Below are 17,576 nucleotides of genomic sequence, written 5' to 3' on the forward strand. Positions count from 1 at the left end.
TCTGTTACCGAGCCTATTTTAGCTTCCAGGGTGGATCTAGTGTCTAGAATAGCTTACAGTATCTTATCGAATTGCGAAGTATGTGATTGCAGGGTAAGTTCCAGTTTCTCCAAGGTCACTTGCGTGGTAGAGTGGGCCTCTGAGGGGGATGAAGTAGTATGGTCCATTTTGCTAGGGGGTGCACGTGGGGTCTTTGGCTTGACCATTTGGTAGGTGCAGGAATACGAAGGCGCGAGACCAACAAGTGAATACGCAGTGGTGTGTACAGCCGAGTCAGGCGTTACACCAGTTAGGCCTGGATATTGAGGACGGGTGAGGCAGGACAATGATATTAGAGATTAGTAGTCTAATGCGTTGACTACTACTTACACAGCCTAAAGGTTATGACACTGATAAAGGTTCCTGGTGCTATTGTGCTGAAGACGAGCCACTACGGAGTTGTTAAAGGTTATAGCTGTACCGGATGTTTTAGGGCTCAGGGCGAAGACCCAGCACAACAGCTTGCTGCGACTCAATAAAAGTTGACGAAAGGCTCACCTCTTGCAATCAACCGGGTCCGATGTCCGCTTTATTACTATCTTTGTTACCTCACCCCTCCTGAGGTGAGGCGCGATTCGTTGGTGTAAGGGGAGCTGAATAATAGAGACTGCTGTGAGGAAGCTGCACGTCGGCGAAACGGACTTTGTCAAGGCATCATATTTGGGCTATCACAGCGGATTATCCAGTACAAACCACCCGTCCATAGGAACAGTGGGCCTGAAATTGCAAGCCAGCACCCACGAGCCACGCCGGGCGTGAGAACGACACTGAACCGCCACACTGCACGACCACGTCTTGAAGTACCTCCTCCAGTATACTATTACAATGCAGTGCCGTATCTTCCAGGATGCACCGCTACCTTGTTTGAACCGCCGGGGTAAATTTCAATTAAAAAAAAAAAAAATGGCGGTCGCAATCAGTTTGGCCGTGCAGCTGAGTTTTGTGTGCGGTCCGACCTCCGGGCTGGCCGCGTTGCTCAGGGTGGTCCACAGCAAGCAGGAGGGAAACCGGGACTCCAGCTCCACTCGCCGTCGTCTCCGTCAGTAAATGGTGTCCAGTCGACCTCGCTGCGGTAGGATGCGAGGGAAGAGGGGCGGTGAACACCAGGTCGGCGGCAGCGACGCCCGGGGCAGCCCCCGGCAAGCGGGAGGAGAGCCGGGGCACCGGCACCACCCGCGGCCGTCTCCCCTCAAAGCCGGCACCCAGGTAAACCCGCTCCGGCAGGTCGCGAGGGAGGAGGGGCGGCGCCGCCGAAGGGAGAGCCCCGGCGGCGCCGCTATCGCCAGTCAGGCCCCCGGGACAATTTAAAATCCCTGCACCTCGGATGAGGCGCAGGCGCCGGCGGTCCGCAGCTCCGGTCCCATCGAGCAAAGGCAGCAGCAGCGGGGCTCGAAGGATCCTACGGTGTGCACAGGGCGGAAAGAGAACGCGGTCGGCCAGACGCCCGCCGCGTCTCACGGATGGTGGCAATTTTCAGTGTTTCCTCGCCTCTCCTCCGCTCCCCGGCCTCGGGCAGCGGCGCGGCTCCCGAACGGCCCCCCAGGCGACACACGCGCCCCACGGAGGGGGGGCTAGAGTGCTATAATCAGGATAATTGTATGGGCCAGGGATCGGAGCTGCAGTTTATGCTGCCGCTCCGGTCTCCATCTTGGCCACGCCCCCCCTATCAAGCCTTGATGGAGGCAGTTGAGGAGGATCCCCCTCTCCTGCTCCAGAAATGGGGAGAGGTTTTCCCAAACATGGCTATAATATCGATGTGGCAAAAGTCATGCTCAATTCTTTGGACCACGGTTAAATCGGCGGCAATGAGGAGGAATCATTTGTTTACTTTGCACAGAGTGTATTGGACTCCAGTAAGGCTATCCCGTATAGGTAAAATCCAGAAAAAATGTCCACGATGTAAAGGCACAAATGCGGATGATATCCATATGTTCTGGGATTGTTCTGGCTTAGCTAATTTTTGGGAAGCTGTGCAGAATGTCTTAAATAAGATATTTTGTGAAGAAATAACATTGAATTCTGCTTTAGTGTTATTTGGAGTTTGTGATCTGAGCGCCCAATCACAGCAACGACTTTTGTTTGTTTTGATGCTTATTGCCCGGCGGCAAATCTGTCATAATTGGGTACGCTCACAACCTCCTACAGTGCAGGAGTGGCAGAACTCGATAGATCGATTATATAAATTGGACAGAGCCCGGCCTATTAGTAAAAGAGATGTTTTTTTGGGTGGGATGGGAAAATATTTGTCAAATTCTTACTTAATTGGTGTTTAGTTTGGTTATGAAGTCCGATGATTATATCTGATCCCCCCTTCTGTACATCTAGTCCTATTGTCCATCTAGGATACTGGGTGGAGATGGGAAGGATTTGCCAAGGTTATAGGGGGATCCATGGAAAAGAATGCCAGGTGGAATGGCCCGTTGATATTAGGGGGCTAGATACCTGGGGCAAAGAGTAATGGATCCTTTCTCTAATGGCACGGGCTAGTGAGATGAGGACAAAAAAATAACAATAAAAAAAATTTAAAAAAAGACTTCCTCAGGTATGCCACACATTTGTCATAAATACAGACTGTCCACCCTCTAGTTGTTAATTGGAACACTGTGGTAAGCTGCAGGAGAACACGGGGAAATCAACTGACTAGCTACTTCTGCTGTTGGAAGTACGTTTTACTCCGAATATCCGTTTTTTGGACATGGTTGTGGAAGATAGGGTGTATTTATAGAAAATGTACTTGTTTAAGCTTTTGCAGTGCCCTCCGTGACTTCTGTCAGAAAATCATGAGAGAACCATTTTCTGGGAAGCATGGTTCATCAAATACCAGCAGAGGATCAGCGTTTTGAACTTGGTGAAATCACCTGAGGAACCAAAAATCTTAAAATAAGTCGATTTTCGCCAAAAATTATTTATATTGCGACTAAAATCTGTTTTCACATTTTACATGTGCTCCTTTTTGTGACTCAAGACATGGCATTCTCTACAGTGTATTTCAATGAGCTCCATGACACTGAACCCTTCAATCACAGCCACAACATCTCCATATTGGGGAGTCGAGGGGGTGGCAAGATGGTGTCTGGGACCTTTCTGGTTTGTAAACAGTGCACTGTATAACTCTCAACGTACACAACCATCCTTACCTTGAGGGTTTATACTATTTCTATTCTGTTCATTCATATATGTTCACACATTAATGCTATGCTGTATATGGCTATAATGAAAAATACAAAGAAAATGATAGATGTAATGCTTGAATTCATCTCAGCCCCTGGTAATTAAATGGGACACATCTCAGTCCTTTGTGTTTTTATTTTGTTTTTTTGCCCACCATGCCACCTCAAATTAGATCCTACCATATGCAAATCAGCCTTGGTCCTGCTCTAATAGGAGCTGTCCAGTCAGAATTGCCAACCCAGGGCATCTCTGAACCAGAACACATGTAACCCAAGACCAGTTTCAGCCTTGGCATTTAAGACTCACCATATTGGCTGATTTGCATATGACTGGGTCTCATCTAAGGTAGCATGGTGGGTAAGAAAAATGAGGGACTGGGAGGCAACCCTTGGTAATTAATTACCAGTGACTGACATGAATTCAAGAGTTCCCTCCATCACTTTATTTGTATCTTCAAATTGGTGATTATAGCTCTAAACTAACAACTTCATTTTTTAAACTGATGTAAGGGCTTACGGATCACTGTGAATAATAGTAACAACGATAATGTCACTAAGGTGTCATTAGTTATTATGTTTATCATGGTATATGTGATATAGTATGTGAGGTCACAGGGGGTATACGACAGGGCACACGTTACATTTAGCTCACAAAACTATAACCATATTTCAGCTGGTTTCTTATTTTAAACATTGGTTCTTATCTCATTTCAACGCTTTACTGTAGTGTCACTTGAACATTTGTTTATTTTTTTGTCTGCATACGTGTGTGTGTGCTTTTGTTGCACAAAACTGTGGTATAAAAAGTCATTTTTCACATAGAACCATAAAATTTGGAAACATTTTCACAGCTGCCTGTGAAATACATCTCACTTCATAATGGCAGCCCCCAAACCACTGGATAGAGGTTTAACATTGTCAGGGCTACTTAGGATTATGCAGGAAGGTTATCCAAATTGTGTGGCAAGAAACTCTTCTTATGGGGCACATTTTTGGTAGTATTAATTTGATCCACTTAAAATAGAACCATTTACGGTTAATTCTACTGACCCTTGATATAGTCCATAGTTTTATTAACTATTCAAGAAAAGTTAACACCTAATCATTCTAATTCCGTTTAGCGGCTGGTGTTGGGTGCATTTTCACGAAAAACTTGTTTTCAACCTAACTATCCCCAAATAAACATGACCTATTTAAAAAGACCTAGAGAGTACTGTTTAGAACCATATATAATATTTCCTAGATTTCCATTTTACTGTTATGGTGACATTTACAAACTACTCTGCATTCGGCCTCGTGTTCTTTAATGACTAAAACCCTCTGGCAATATTGTATCATACCATCCAGTTACCCATTATGTATTATCTATATAAATTGCAATCTCAAAGGTTTCAACACTCTGGTTAATCACTTTGTTAAATATGTAGTCTGTATTCTCTGGACCGCCATGTAAGGGATTTTTTTCTTTCTTTTTCTCTACGTGGACGGTGCTTTAATTGTTTTCTGCCAGTCTTTAAAACGGTATTTTAAAACTGCATTTACCTTTAACTTTAATTTTAATTTTGAAATAAAGGTGTAGGGCGTGGTGCACTGTCACAAGTTTTATAACAAAGGAAGTACAGTGAAAAATATCACCTTTGTATTTGTTTCTTAAGTTTTTTTTTTTTTTTTTTTTTTGTAAAAGTATAGGAACCGCTCTCCCTCTTGGTTTTTCCAGGTCAGCGTTTTGTTTTCTAGTTAATCTAGTTTTTGAACGAGCGCCCGTGGTCTAGCCATGAATATGTTAATTATCACCTTAGCGATTTAAAACAGATCTGTTATGTCATTTGACGCTTCTCGGCTTCACTATCCCTGGCAATCAGCAAACAAACAGCCGCTAGGGTCATGTGACAGGGCTTTTGTCCTTGAATCTTTGGTGGCTCTGTCGAGTGAACAGTCATCGGCTTACGCTCGCTCGCTTCGGTAGTACTCGACGGGGCGAGTGACCGCACAACTCACTAGTAAAGATTATGCTTTTCCGCCTACAATGCTGCCCGTGTGTGTTCATGTCCAGGTGGGTACCGTGTGAGTGCTTGACCTCCACCTGCCCCAGCAGTGAACGTGTGTACGTTTGGCAGTGGACGGCTTCGCATTAGTCTTGCTCTGATGTTCTTGTGTTTTGGGGCGAACGACGAGGTTTTTATGAAGTTTATTTTTTCCTTTAATCAAAATATGTAAATTGGGTAAGACGCGTATTCGCAGCGCCGTGCACCTTCGAAGTACACAAGTTCCTGAGGTAAATTGTATTTACCGATCTACGTAATAGTGTTGTTCATAGAGGTATGCTAACGCGTGACGGGTTGTATCGTACAATAGGGAATATTTGCCTGGTGACATAATAAAATGCTTACTTGTAGTTGTGCCGGTTTATCATACCTCCTTGTTTTAGAGGAAACCCATCGGTGGTTTTGTAGAGGTTATTAAAGTAGGACCTAAACGGTCTGATGGCAACTTTAACTGTAGTCTTATGTGCCCGTTTCACAATGTGTTTTATGTGAGTAGTTGACTTACTCTTGAATAAGATACGCCTACTCCTGGAAGAAAATGTTGTGATTCGGATCCACCTGCATGAAGGTTAGCACTCAGAATAGTGACTCAGAAAGGTATCTTTAATGCCCTTGTTTTTGTTCGTTTAGTCGCCGAGTGGATCTTTCCGAAGGTTCCCTCACTCTGGACGAAGGTGTTGCATTATCAGTTTACATAGATGCGTCCACGACCTTGATGACACTCATGTTGTGTAACTCCACCTCCTGCACACGTGTTGTGATTAGCACCCCATGAGATCAGAATCGGTAAATCCATTTTGATTAAATCACTTGAACTATCTCGTAATCCTTATTTTGTGACTGCAGCCAAATTCGGTAGTGGAATGTTTTTAAATTCAAGCTATTTGTCAATTCAATAGGTTTTGCAATTAAGTTTTTTTTTTTTTTTTTTTTAAAACAGGGAGTTGTTTGTGACTTCTAGCAGCTTAAAGGATTTTTCTGCAGCTTGACGCAAATCGCTAAGGCTAGAAAGTTAGGTATAACTTGAGGATTTTTCGAGTAAATCTTCATTAAATAAAATTACATTAGTACAATGACGAAAATAGTAATCGCTGCTGTGAAAGGTTCCGTAGATGTAGAATGCGATGTATTTTACTTTTATTTAACACTATGCGTCAATTTGCTGTCGTTTTAATATATAGCACAGTGGCCAGCAAGCCGAGGAGTCGTGCTCTGCCCGAGTTTTTGTAATGTTTCTTGTCACTGGTCTCCATTCTAACAGCATGTAGTTCACACATGCCTCAATATACTCTGCTAGTTTATGTATAGTTGGCTATTGACACTGCTCTGCTTTGCCGCGTTTGTCACGCGGCTTGCAGTGGAAACAATATCTCCATGCATCTTCTTTAAACTAACGTTTAACACAATATTAAATAAAAAATACTAGTGATTAACGATTTACTGAAAAGAAAGTTCTTAATTTTATTCGCAGTAGATTTTCATTCGTTTCACCAGCGTTTAGGAAAATTTGAAGTGACTCAGCCGTGTATACTTCCAATATAATTACTGTTTTAAATGCTCGTTTCTTATTTCTTTTGGTTCAACCGTTTGTAAAGGTTACTCATCGATATTTTGTACCATTTTATATATAGTAAAGGTGTACAAAGTTTGTGTTCACCCCCTGCCCATACGGATACATTTTAGGTATCATTTGGTAAATGTCTATTGTTTACATATTCATACCTTCGTTCTAAACCTGAAATGCATCCAGATAATTTGCATTGTTGTTGGTTTATTGCTAGGCATTGTATGTTAATGCATCAATTGCATTTTACAGCTTGATTTTGAAAAGAAAAAAGAAATGCGGCAGTACAGACAAAAGGCAAAAGAGCTTGAAACAAGTAAACAGAGCAACCGAAAGAAAACTGCTTTACTGAGCCGGGTCCATGAAATCCTGGAGAATGTACAGGTACATATACATTATTTTTTTTTTTTTCATTTCATAATTTTATCATTGTTGAAATTAGTGATTCATGCTCTTGCATTACTGACTTTTTACACAGGTTTTGTAATAGAACTTAGTTTCAGTCCTCATTAGCTCCACTTTGTTTTAACATTTACATCTATTGAAAAAATGCCTCTTACTTTTCTTTTATGTGATCTTGCTTTTATCTAAATGGATCCAGTTATTGGTGTGAGATTATTTTAATAACGAATTGCCAGTTAGTGTTTACTATGCATTAATGGTGTTTGTTGCAGTGCGCATGAAACAGCGATACATAATGATCAGCTTTGCTTTCCTTTTAAACAACTGTCAGTTATAATTCTAATAAAGGTGAATTTGCAGATGAATCCCCCACCACTCCATCAGAGTGCTATGGATGGAAAATTGTGTCTCCATGTGGCCTATATGGGTAGTATATCAGGGTAGTATGTAAGCACCAGAGTTGTGCTCCTCTGTCGCAGTGCCTATACAGGACTTTCAGGCGAAAGTGAGAGGTAAGATACTTAAGCACTGAATGCTAGTTCATGGATAGCTAATCGTATATGAGCTGTTTGGCCTCTGTGAGAATGTTTTAGTGTGGTCACATGGCAGAATTTTTTCAAAGGGTGTTGCAGCAAGCATGTATTTGTGCGTAGGAGAAACGTCTGAGAACAGGTGATGTGTGCTACCCTTGGGAGACCGAATTTTAAATCCATTTACATTATGCTCTGGAATCCAGCAGTAGTAAGGTAGAAAACAGACCTAGAATTCGCTTTATACAGAAAGTCCTGTTAAGTTCTTTGGCTTTCACCCAAGAGCATTAGGGAGCAACCCATAGGAGTATGTATTAAACATCCATAACGTGAGCTGCAAGAAGTTCAGCCAGCAGTGGCAGGTGAAAAATACATTGGAGTAAGTGTTATGCAACTTGGTATAGTATATCCTCTTAGTTCTTGTGGGAGCAACTAACACATAATGGTGTGATACAAGACCAATCAATCAATTAGTGTATTTGTAGAGCACACTACCCACCCTCAGGGCGCTGAGGGGGAGTGCTGCTACTGTTCGAATAGCCAGGTTTTGAGGCGCTTCCTGAAAGTCAGCAGGTCTTCGGTCTGTCGTAGGGGCAAAGGAAGGGTGTTCCAAGTCTTGGTGGTGAGGTGGGTGAATGATCTGCCTCCGGTAGTCGCTCTTCAGGTGCGGGGGACGGTGGCGAGAGCGAGGTCGGCTGAGCGGAGTTGGCGGGGCGGGGTGTAGAAGGTGAGTCGTCTGTTGAGGTAGGCTGCACCGGTGTTGTGGAGCGCCTTGTGTGCGTGGGTGAGGAGCTTGAAGGTTATCCTTTTGTTGACGGGAGCCAGTGTAGGTCTCTCAGATGGGGAGTGATGTGGCTGTTGCAGCGGGCATAGAGGATCAGGCGTGCAGAAGCGTTTTAAATGAGTTTTAGTCATTTGAGGAGTTTGGCCAGGGCTCCTGCATAGAGGTCGTTTCTGTAGTCCAGTTTGCTGCTGACGAGGGCTTGGGTGACTGTTCTTCTTGTATATGTGGAGATCCACCTGTAGATCTTGCGGAGCGTGTTGAAGCAGGATGAGGAGACGGTGCTGACTTGCTTGGTCGTGGAGAATGAGTCGAGGATGACGCCCAGGTTACGTGCGTGGTTGGTGGGTGTCTGGGCTGCTCCCAGAGCGGTCAGCCATCATGAGTTGTCCCAGGCTGAGGGGTTGGCGCCGAGGATGAGGACCTCCGTCTTACCTGAGTTCAACTTCAATTTGCTGTTCCTCATCCATTTGGCGACCGCCTTTATTCCTTCGTGGAGGTTGGATTTGGCGGTAAGGGGGTCCTTGGTGAGGGAGAGGATCAGTTGGGTGTCCTAGGAAATGATGATGTGTAGCCGGGCAACGTGGACGAGCGGGGCCATGTAGACGTTGAATAGTGTAGGGCTGTGGGACGATCCTTGGTGTACGCCGTAGATGATCTTGGAGGCTTCAGATCGGAAAGTGGGGAGGCGGACGCTCTGGGTTCTGCCGGAGAGGAAGGAGGTGGTCCACTCCAGAACTTTGTCCCGGATCACTGCATTGTGGAGGTGTGTGCGTATTATGCAGTGGCAGACTGTGTCGAAGGCAGCCGAGAGGTCCAGGAGGATGAGGGCCGGTGTTTCGCCGTTGTCAAGCAGGGCCCTGATGTCGTCTGTGGCGGCGATGAAGGAGGTTTTTGTACTGTGGTTGCTGCAGAACCTTGACTGGGATGGGTCCAGGATGTTGTTTTCTTAAGGTAGTGGGTCAGTTGTCTGCTGACGATCTTCTCGATGACCTTGGCCGGGAATGGGAGCAGGGAGATGGGACGGAAATTCTTCAGTTTTCACGGGTCCGCCATTGGTTTCTTGAGTAGGGGTTTAATCTCAGCATGCTTCCAGCTCTCGGGGCAGGTCGCGGTCTCGAAGGAGATGTTGAGGACTTTGCGGAGGTGGGGTGCGATGTTGGAGCTTGCTTTGTTAAAGATGTGGTGCGGGCATGGGTCTGACGGAGATCCAGAGTGGTTAGTGCTCATGGTTTTGATTGTGTCGTCTTCGTTCATGTTGGCCCAGACGAGCAGGGGGTCGTAGTTGAATGTGGGTGGAGAGTCTGAGGAGTCCGTGGTTGGCGGGGTGGTCTGGCTGTCATGGATGTCTGTGATCTTGTGGTGGAGGAAGGCGGCGAGGGAGTTGCACAGGTCTTGTGATGGTAGGATGTCGTTTGTGCTGGAGCTGGGGTTGGAGAGTTCCTTCACAATGTTGAATAGCTCCTTGCTGTTTTGTGCGTTGTTGTCCAGGCGGTCTTTGAAGGAGGTTTTCTTGGCAGATCTGAAGAGGTGATGGTGATTGCGGATGGCGTTCTTGAAGGCAGCATGGTTGTCCAGTGTCTGTTCGTGGAGCCACTTTCTCTCCAGTTTCCGGCAGGTTTGCTTGGAGGCTCGAAGGTCCGAGGTGAAGCAGTTGGCTCTCTTGTTGGCACCTCTGTTGGAAGGTTTATTGAGCGGGGCAAGAGTGTTGGCGCAGTCTTCGATCCAGCGCCGGAGGTTGCAGGCTATGAGGTCGGGATTGGTGGGTTCAGTGGTGGTTTTCGGGCGAGGCTGGGGTTCAGCTGGTCTTGGCTGACTTTGCTCCAGCTGCGGCGGGGGATCTGTTGGGTGCAGTGGTCCGTGGTGGGTTTCTGGAAGGTGAAGTGGATGCAGCGGTGGTCGGTCCATGGGAGTTCTGTGGTGTGGCTGAAGGGGACGTGGGGTCTAGCGGAGAAGACTGGGTCCAGCATGTGGCCGGCAGAGTGTGTTGGAGTAGTGACGAGTTGTCCGAGTCCGAGGGTTGCAAGGTTGTCGATTAGGGTGGTGGAGTTGGGGTCGTTGTTATTCTCCAGGTGAAAGTTCAGGTCGCTGAGGAGGATGTAGTCGGCGGAGGCTAAGGCGTGCTTGTTGACGAGGTCGGCGATGGAGTCGCAGAACTGAGGCCGTGGTCCCTGGTCTCTGGGGTCTGTAGATGAGAGTTCCTCTGAGGGTGGTGTTGGGGTTGGTGTGGATCTGGAAGTGCAGGTGTTCGGCAGTGCTGAGGGTGTCGTCGGTACAGGTCGTGACCCTGATGGTGTTCTTGTGGACGATGGCAATTCAGAATCCTTTGGGGCGATCCCTCCGGGTGATCTTGTAGCCATCTGGAATGGCTATGTCGATGTCTGGGGCCGAGGAGGCGTTCATCCAGGTCTCTGTCAGGAAGGTGACGTCCGGGGTGGAGGTGTCGAGCAGGTCCCAGAGTTCGACAGTGTGTTTATGTGCGGAGCGGGTGTTTAGTAGGATGCATCAGAGGTAGTTTCGGTCTGGCTCTGTGGGGGTTTGGCGATTTGGAGTCTGGTGAAGCTGCAGTTCCGGCAGGTGAAGGGTCCCCTGGGTGTTCTTAAGGGAGGCCAGGATGCAGGCGTGTGCTCGTCCGGTGTTGAGTGCGAGGAGGTTGCTGGTGGTGTAATGGTGTTGGTTGCTGTGGCGGTCTTGGGGACCAGGGGTCCTGGCGCTGGATGTGGTCCGGACAGGCACAGACGGGCTTGCCTTAGGCGCGCTCGGCAGCGCAGCGGCTGCCATATAAGAGGAGGTGGGAGGGAGGGGCAGCGGGAAGGTAGGAGCGGGGCAGTGAATGGCCGAGCGGGGGGGCAGGGACGCAGCGGCGGGAAGACGTAAACAACGTAGAGGGAGGGGGACAGGGACGCAGTGGCGGGGAACATCAGGGCAAAGAGTGAGAAAGAAAAAACAAAAACTTGGAGCAGCGGCAAAACCAGCACACAGTGCAGGAGAGCGACCTGCCTGGAAGCAGGGTCAAGGGTCGCGCCAAGGCCAATTATTATACAACACAACGGAAGTATGTTCTGAGTAGTTCTTCTGATTGTGTCAGGGAACACCCTATAGGAATGAGCATGACACATTTAGCCACAGTCTATGCTTTGAGGAGTTCACACTGGACTAGCAGGGAGTGACCAAGAGGAATGGGTATTATACATCCAGCAGTAATATGGACTTTGTTGATATGTCCATGTGAATCAACAGAGGAACAACCAGTACACAAGCAGTTTCTATATATCTCGGAGGAGTCCACTCTAGATGGCACAAATCAACCTATAGAAATGGCCATTATACAACCACTTCTAGCATTTGCTAATGGAAGTCAATTCCGTTTTGGCAAACTCAACTATTATTCAACCTGCCATAGTTAATATTGTGAGGGATGCTTCACAGGAGCAGCAGTGGAAGCAATCCATGGGAATGAGTGTTCTGTAAGCAGCCATGCACATGATCTGAGCACTCTACTCTGGAGTGCAACAGGTAAACTGGTGTCAGCGGGCTGGATACATCCAACGAGGGTATTCCTTAGAAGGTCTACCCAGGAGCAGCAGGTGGGAGAAGCCCACAGGAATAAGGATTTACTCCTATAGCCACCTTATTTGAGCTTGTGTCCAATCAGGAGTGGCAGAGGAGTAACTCATAGGAATGGGGATTATACAACAAACAATGGTATGTGTTGAAATGAGTGTCATGGAGCAGCAGAGCACCAATCAAAGAACCAGCTGACACCATACATACACTGATATTCGTAGTTCACCCAAAAGCTGCGCTGATGTGACCAGATGATGTGCTTAGCATTAATAAACTAAAGACTCTGGGCATCAGTCGAGGATCCAGTAGATGGAATACATTTAGATTGCCGAACAAGAGAGGATATATGCTTCAAAGAAAGATGTGAGGAAGAGGAGTTTTCAGGCCCTAACAGTCTCAAACACCACACACGAAAGATGCCTCAAGAAGAAACCCTTAACATGTTCTTCCTTCACATAGACCTCTTTACGGTATTCCCCCCGCCCCCCCCTCGAGGAGAGGTTAAATGGAAGTGGAGGGAGTCATCAGGAAGAAAGATTAGCTGGATTACAAGGGAGAACAAACAGTCTGTAGTTTGGTGAGGATACCTAGGAAAGGGAACAGAAATAGGTCTTGTCATGAGCAGGACACAGAGCACAAAAAGGATGATCTGCAACAACTGACAGTGCGTTCAGGAAAAAGAGAAACAAAATGCTGGCAAACACATAATGCAAAATGGGAAGGAAAGGAAATGGCTAGTTCGACCGGGGCAGAAAGCACCAACAGCAGTGCTGTGTATGTGGCAATGGGCCCCTTGCCAAACCTGAATAGAATAAAAGCAAAAAAATCAGCCCAGGATGGGAATAAAATGGGGATGGGCCAGTGCAGGAAGCACCAAAATGTGTAAAATATTTCTCACTTTCCACACAATTTTCTCCAATGGAGATGCTGCACTCGCAACACCACGAGTTGCTGCAACATCTTTTGTTGTACAAGTGACGTTCTTGTTTCAGAAGACACTTTACACTTAGTAAAATTCAAAGAAGTAAAACATGAGAAGAATACATTTTACACAGTACCCACAAAAGCACACTTTCAAACAAGGTTATGGTATGTTTTGGAGTACTGGTCGAAGGGAGGCATCGAGGAACATAATAATCACAAATAAATAAGTGGCAGATATTAAAAGGTATATTGGAGGATTTCTCTGGTGATCAAGAAACACTGGGCAACTTGCTGTGTAAATTAAAGAAAGCAAGTGGACAATGAAAGAGGTGATTCCCTTCCAATGTGGTTCCCTGAATTAAAATATCCTTTCATCCATGTAGAAGGGTAGAATGGTGAACTAGGTCAACTAACCCTTAGTGCTCCTGTACGAATGCTGCCGCCGCATTCGAGTACAATGCTGCTTTGCGGTTGACTATGATGATCACTGATGACTTAGTACTGCTACTGGAGCAAAACCACCTTTGGTTTCTATTATCTTTGAATTTTGTTTGAAGTTTGTTCTATTGATACGTTTTCCCAGTACGCATTTTTGGCCTTCCGTTTCCAGTTTGGAAAAATAAAGTGAGCTAGACCTTTATTTTCAGGAGCAATCTGATGCAGGTTGGTATGGGACACTTTGGAAAGGAGCTAAATAAAATAAGTTTTTACGGATGGTCCTGAAGGGGGCAGGTATCAACGTTGATGGGAGGTTACACTAAAAGATGTTCATGGGGCAGGGGTTAGCAGGTGAGCCAGGTTTACCCTAAGATGTCACAGATTCTGCGATCAGATGACTGAGGCGTATAAAGGTATAGTAATTTTGTGTTTGCTGGCCAGTTCACTAACATATCAGTGGAAGGTTCACAGCATGCTTCTGTGCAGAAGCAGTAGTCTGAGTCAGTGGCTTTAGTAAATCCATGCATTGATAGTGTCTCAGTTAAGTTGAAAGTAGATGATGTTCATAGTGGTGGCCTCTGGTTTCTGAAATTCTATGATTATCTTGGATAACTTAACAAAAGGCATACAAAATGATACTTTTGAAATGCGGCATCACTTAGACCTAGGGCCCCTCACCGTCAATATGTATGATATGCACATGCAACCTCTGCTCTTACCGGCACCTAGGGGTTGTTTTGAGGAACACCTCAACTGCAATGTGCCCCATGCCACCCTTATTTACGATTGTAGACTTTCTTCATCCCTCTCTGTTAAAAATGGTATTCTAAACTTGTATTGCACTTGTGTAGGTGACAGACAGCAGACGAATAGGTGAACATCTGTTACCTTCCTGGCACCTCAGTACACGTAATCAGGACAAGATACACTGGTGTGAAATTGTGGTTGAGGTGGTTGGGATTGGCTGCATTATGACTTTTTGAGGTCCTGCAACACTCATCACTCACTGAATGCCAGTGAGACTAAGGGTCTGAGTTATACTGGGGTAGAAAAATCGGCCTGGGTGCAAAAGAAAGTGGCCCATATTTATTAGCTGGGTAGTTAAAAAAATAAAATAATAATAATAAATAAATAAAAAGTGGCCAACATTTGTAAATTGAACAACTCTGGACTTTGCAAGACCTGCTTTCTGGGTGGTATTCGAATGGTGGGTAACCAGAGATATTTGTGCTTGTCATGAGTATTGTATGGTTCTTTTACAGAAATGCAGCTATACAGTTAATTTGGTTCACCGACAAATTGTGATTGATCGATCCAAGCTACATGCATTTGGATCACGGCTTGCACAGTACTGCTTGCAATGACAGCATAGCCTGTTTTTAGGTTTCAGCCTATCAGATAGCACAGCTATATGGTTTGCTAAAGAAATTGTGGGGACTTTAAGAAAGTTGACCTACAAATGCATTGCACTCATTTATCACCATTGACTTTGTGGTTTGTAACTCAGTTTATTGTGTTTCAGTTTGCTGGCTTTATGTGCTTTAGACTCTCTAGGTTCAGTTTGTCCCTCCTGTTGCCTAAACAGTGTTTTTTGTGTCCTGCCACAAACTCGCTTTCTGTTAACAGGCCTTTAAATCTTGTTCTTGTCTCGTCACATTTGCTGTGCATTCAAAGACCAAGGTCAAATGTCCGGCGCTGTCTTCCAAGTGTGCTTGTTTACTTTTCTTTCTCTGAATTCAAAGTGAGAGGATTTATTTGACAATCTTGCTGAATACTGGAGGTAGGAAATAGTTTGGTCCTAGCACACAATGTTTAAATGAACTGTGTAAGTATTTCAGAATATATCAGAATTATGAACCCACAAATGAAACACATTTTTTATTTGTTATTTCTGAAGTGTTTTGGAAACAAATATTTTAATATGATCAAAACGAATCATTAAACTAGGTGATGCACTTTCCACAAATTCCCCTTTCTGCACTGTATAGTTGTATCAGTAAAACTGTATGTCTGTGCAAAGGTAATGACCATTTTAATTGAAAATGTGTTGTCTTTAATGGCAGTGTGCTATCACACCACTCCTCACCACGCCACTTCACTATGATGCTGCGCCTCTCTACTGTACCCTGTACCACTCTACACCACTGCACCCTACGCCACTCCAGTCTAGGTCACATCATTCTACTCTGTACAGCTCCACTCTACACCACTGCACTTTACTCTATAATGCTCAACTCTATGCCTTTGCACTCTACACTAATCTACTATATGCCTCTGTAGTCTCCTCTGCACTCTGTCACTGCACTCTACGCCACTTTACTCTACGCCATTACACTGTATGCCACTCTACGCAGCTGCACTCTGCCCTGCACCACTCCACTCTTTCCCCTTCACTCTACTCTGAAACAATCTAATATGTGCCACTGCACTCTCCTTCACTCTGCACCACTCTGTTCGATGCCACTGCACTGTACGCCACTCAGTTAACCACTGCAATGTGCACCAATGCACTCTACACAACTGCACTCTTCTCTGTATCATTGTACTCTGCTACTGCTCTCTACGCCACTGCACTCTGCAACATTCCACTCACTGTCACTCAACTCTGCACTACTGCACTCTGCCACTACACTCTGGCACTATACTCTACTCTGCACTCTATGCCCCGACTCTACTCTCCGCCGCTCCACTCTGAACCACTCTTAATTTATGCCGCAGCATTGTACGACGCTGAATTCAGTGCCACTGTACTCTATGAACTATACTCTGCTGCACTCTACGCCAGTGCACTCTATACTATGCCACTCCACTCCACAACACTCTAAGCCACTCCACTCTACGGCACTATACTCCACTCTTCACCATTCCGCTCTGACACTCCACTCTCCTCTGTGCCACTAACATTTAGCTGTGCTGAACAGCAGCCACGCTAGTGAACAACATGGTTAAAAGACATTGGCAAAGCCATAGCTCTTGCTTAGGCAAAATCTATTGGCTTTGCCAATGCCTGTTTTTAAAGTTGTTTACAACACCAACTCGCTCACAGCCACAAAGACATTCACTCTGACCTGTCAGACTGCCCTTTCATGCCTGCCAGATTGCCTTGTGGGACAGTCCATCCCTGTTGAAGTTGGTCGCAGTGAAACCAGCAGCAGAAAGCTAGTCTTCCATGTCTTCTCATGAGGGGCTAGTCTGCATTAACACTGCAGCAGTGTATTTTAGGCTGAGGATTTTACTCTTAGTATCTCCCCTCTGTTGCCGTGTGGGCAGAACCTGAAGTATGTGCAGTACTGCAGTCTGCCATGTATGCTGTGACCTTTCAAGCAGTGCTTTCTATCAGTGTTGCCCTTGCAGTGCTGAATACATCGTAGGTTTTGCTGATGTGTATGCAGTGGGTACCATGACACTCCTGTTGTGTGGAGACGATGGTAGAAAAATGTGAACAGATTTTCATTAGATCCAATCTTATTACTGAAAATAACTGCATCATTTGGTAATTTGGACATTTTCTAGTACTGGCAATCTTTGAAAAATCACAGTGAAGTCTGGAAACTGACTGCTTAAGGAGAAAGTAATGAATAAAAAATTGGGCCCTTCTCAGCAAGGGTAAGACATTGTTTACAAGAGAAATATAGGTGTAAGACCCATTGTTAGGTAGCAGTTGTGAGACGGGAGCAGAGTTCACTTGATCAAAAGCTGTTTCTGTCAGGACTTAAGTCGTTACATTAAATGAGGGTTCAGCAACAGATCACTTCAGCGGTCCCACCTATTTCTTCAGGGGGCTGGTGTGAACATATGTGGTGAAAGTCTAAATGTGGACCTTATATTTCACTTATTGCTGACAGGCTGGGCTGGTTACACAGATTCGTCCCAGGTTTTCTGGTTTCATATTGCGCAGGTCAGTCACTAGAAGCGCATATTCTTCGCTTCCACTACCCCTACATTACCCCCGCCCCGACTTCACCGTGCTGGCATCAATGCGGCCCTTGTCACATTGCAGACCAAACATTTTGACCCTGGGAAAGTGTTTGCGAGTACACATGCTCTTTTCCATCTCTAAAATCAGCTGTACGTTCTCAGGGACTCCATATGGGCAGCCTTTGCCATACACGCGTA

General features: G+C 45.6%; 1 protein-coding gene across 6 annotated transcripts in view; it reads left to right on the forward strand.

The window, feature by feature from the left end:
- The window catches only part of CCP110 (centriolar coiled-coil protein 110), a 425,941-nt gene that overhangs the window by 149,392 nt on the left and 258,973 nt on the right, over window positions 1-17,576 (forward strand). For 4 of the 6 annotated variants that reach the window (XM_069210241.1, XM_069210243.1, XM_069210242.1 and 1 more), the window contains exon 3: window positions 7,071-7,202. In XM_069210241.1, coding sequence (XP_069066342.1) covers window positions 7,071-7,202 — 132 coding nt within the window. Of the gene's footprint in view, window positions 1-5,115; window positions 5,263-7,070; window positions 7,203-17,576 lie in introns of those variants that run through there. The other 2 variants (XM_069210245.1, XM_069210246.1) reach the window with 1 other exon arrangement.

This window comes from Pleurodeles waltl, chromosome 10 (assembly GCF_031143425.1).
Source record: "Pleurodeles waltl isolate 20211129_DDA chromosome 10, aPleWal1.hap1.20221129, whole genome shotgun sequence".
Taxonomy (NCBI): domain Eukaryota; kingdom Metazoa; phylum Chordata; class Amphibia; order Caudata; family Salamandridae; genus Pleurodeles; species Pleurodeles waltl.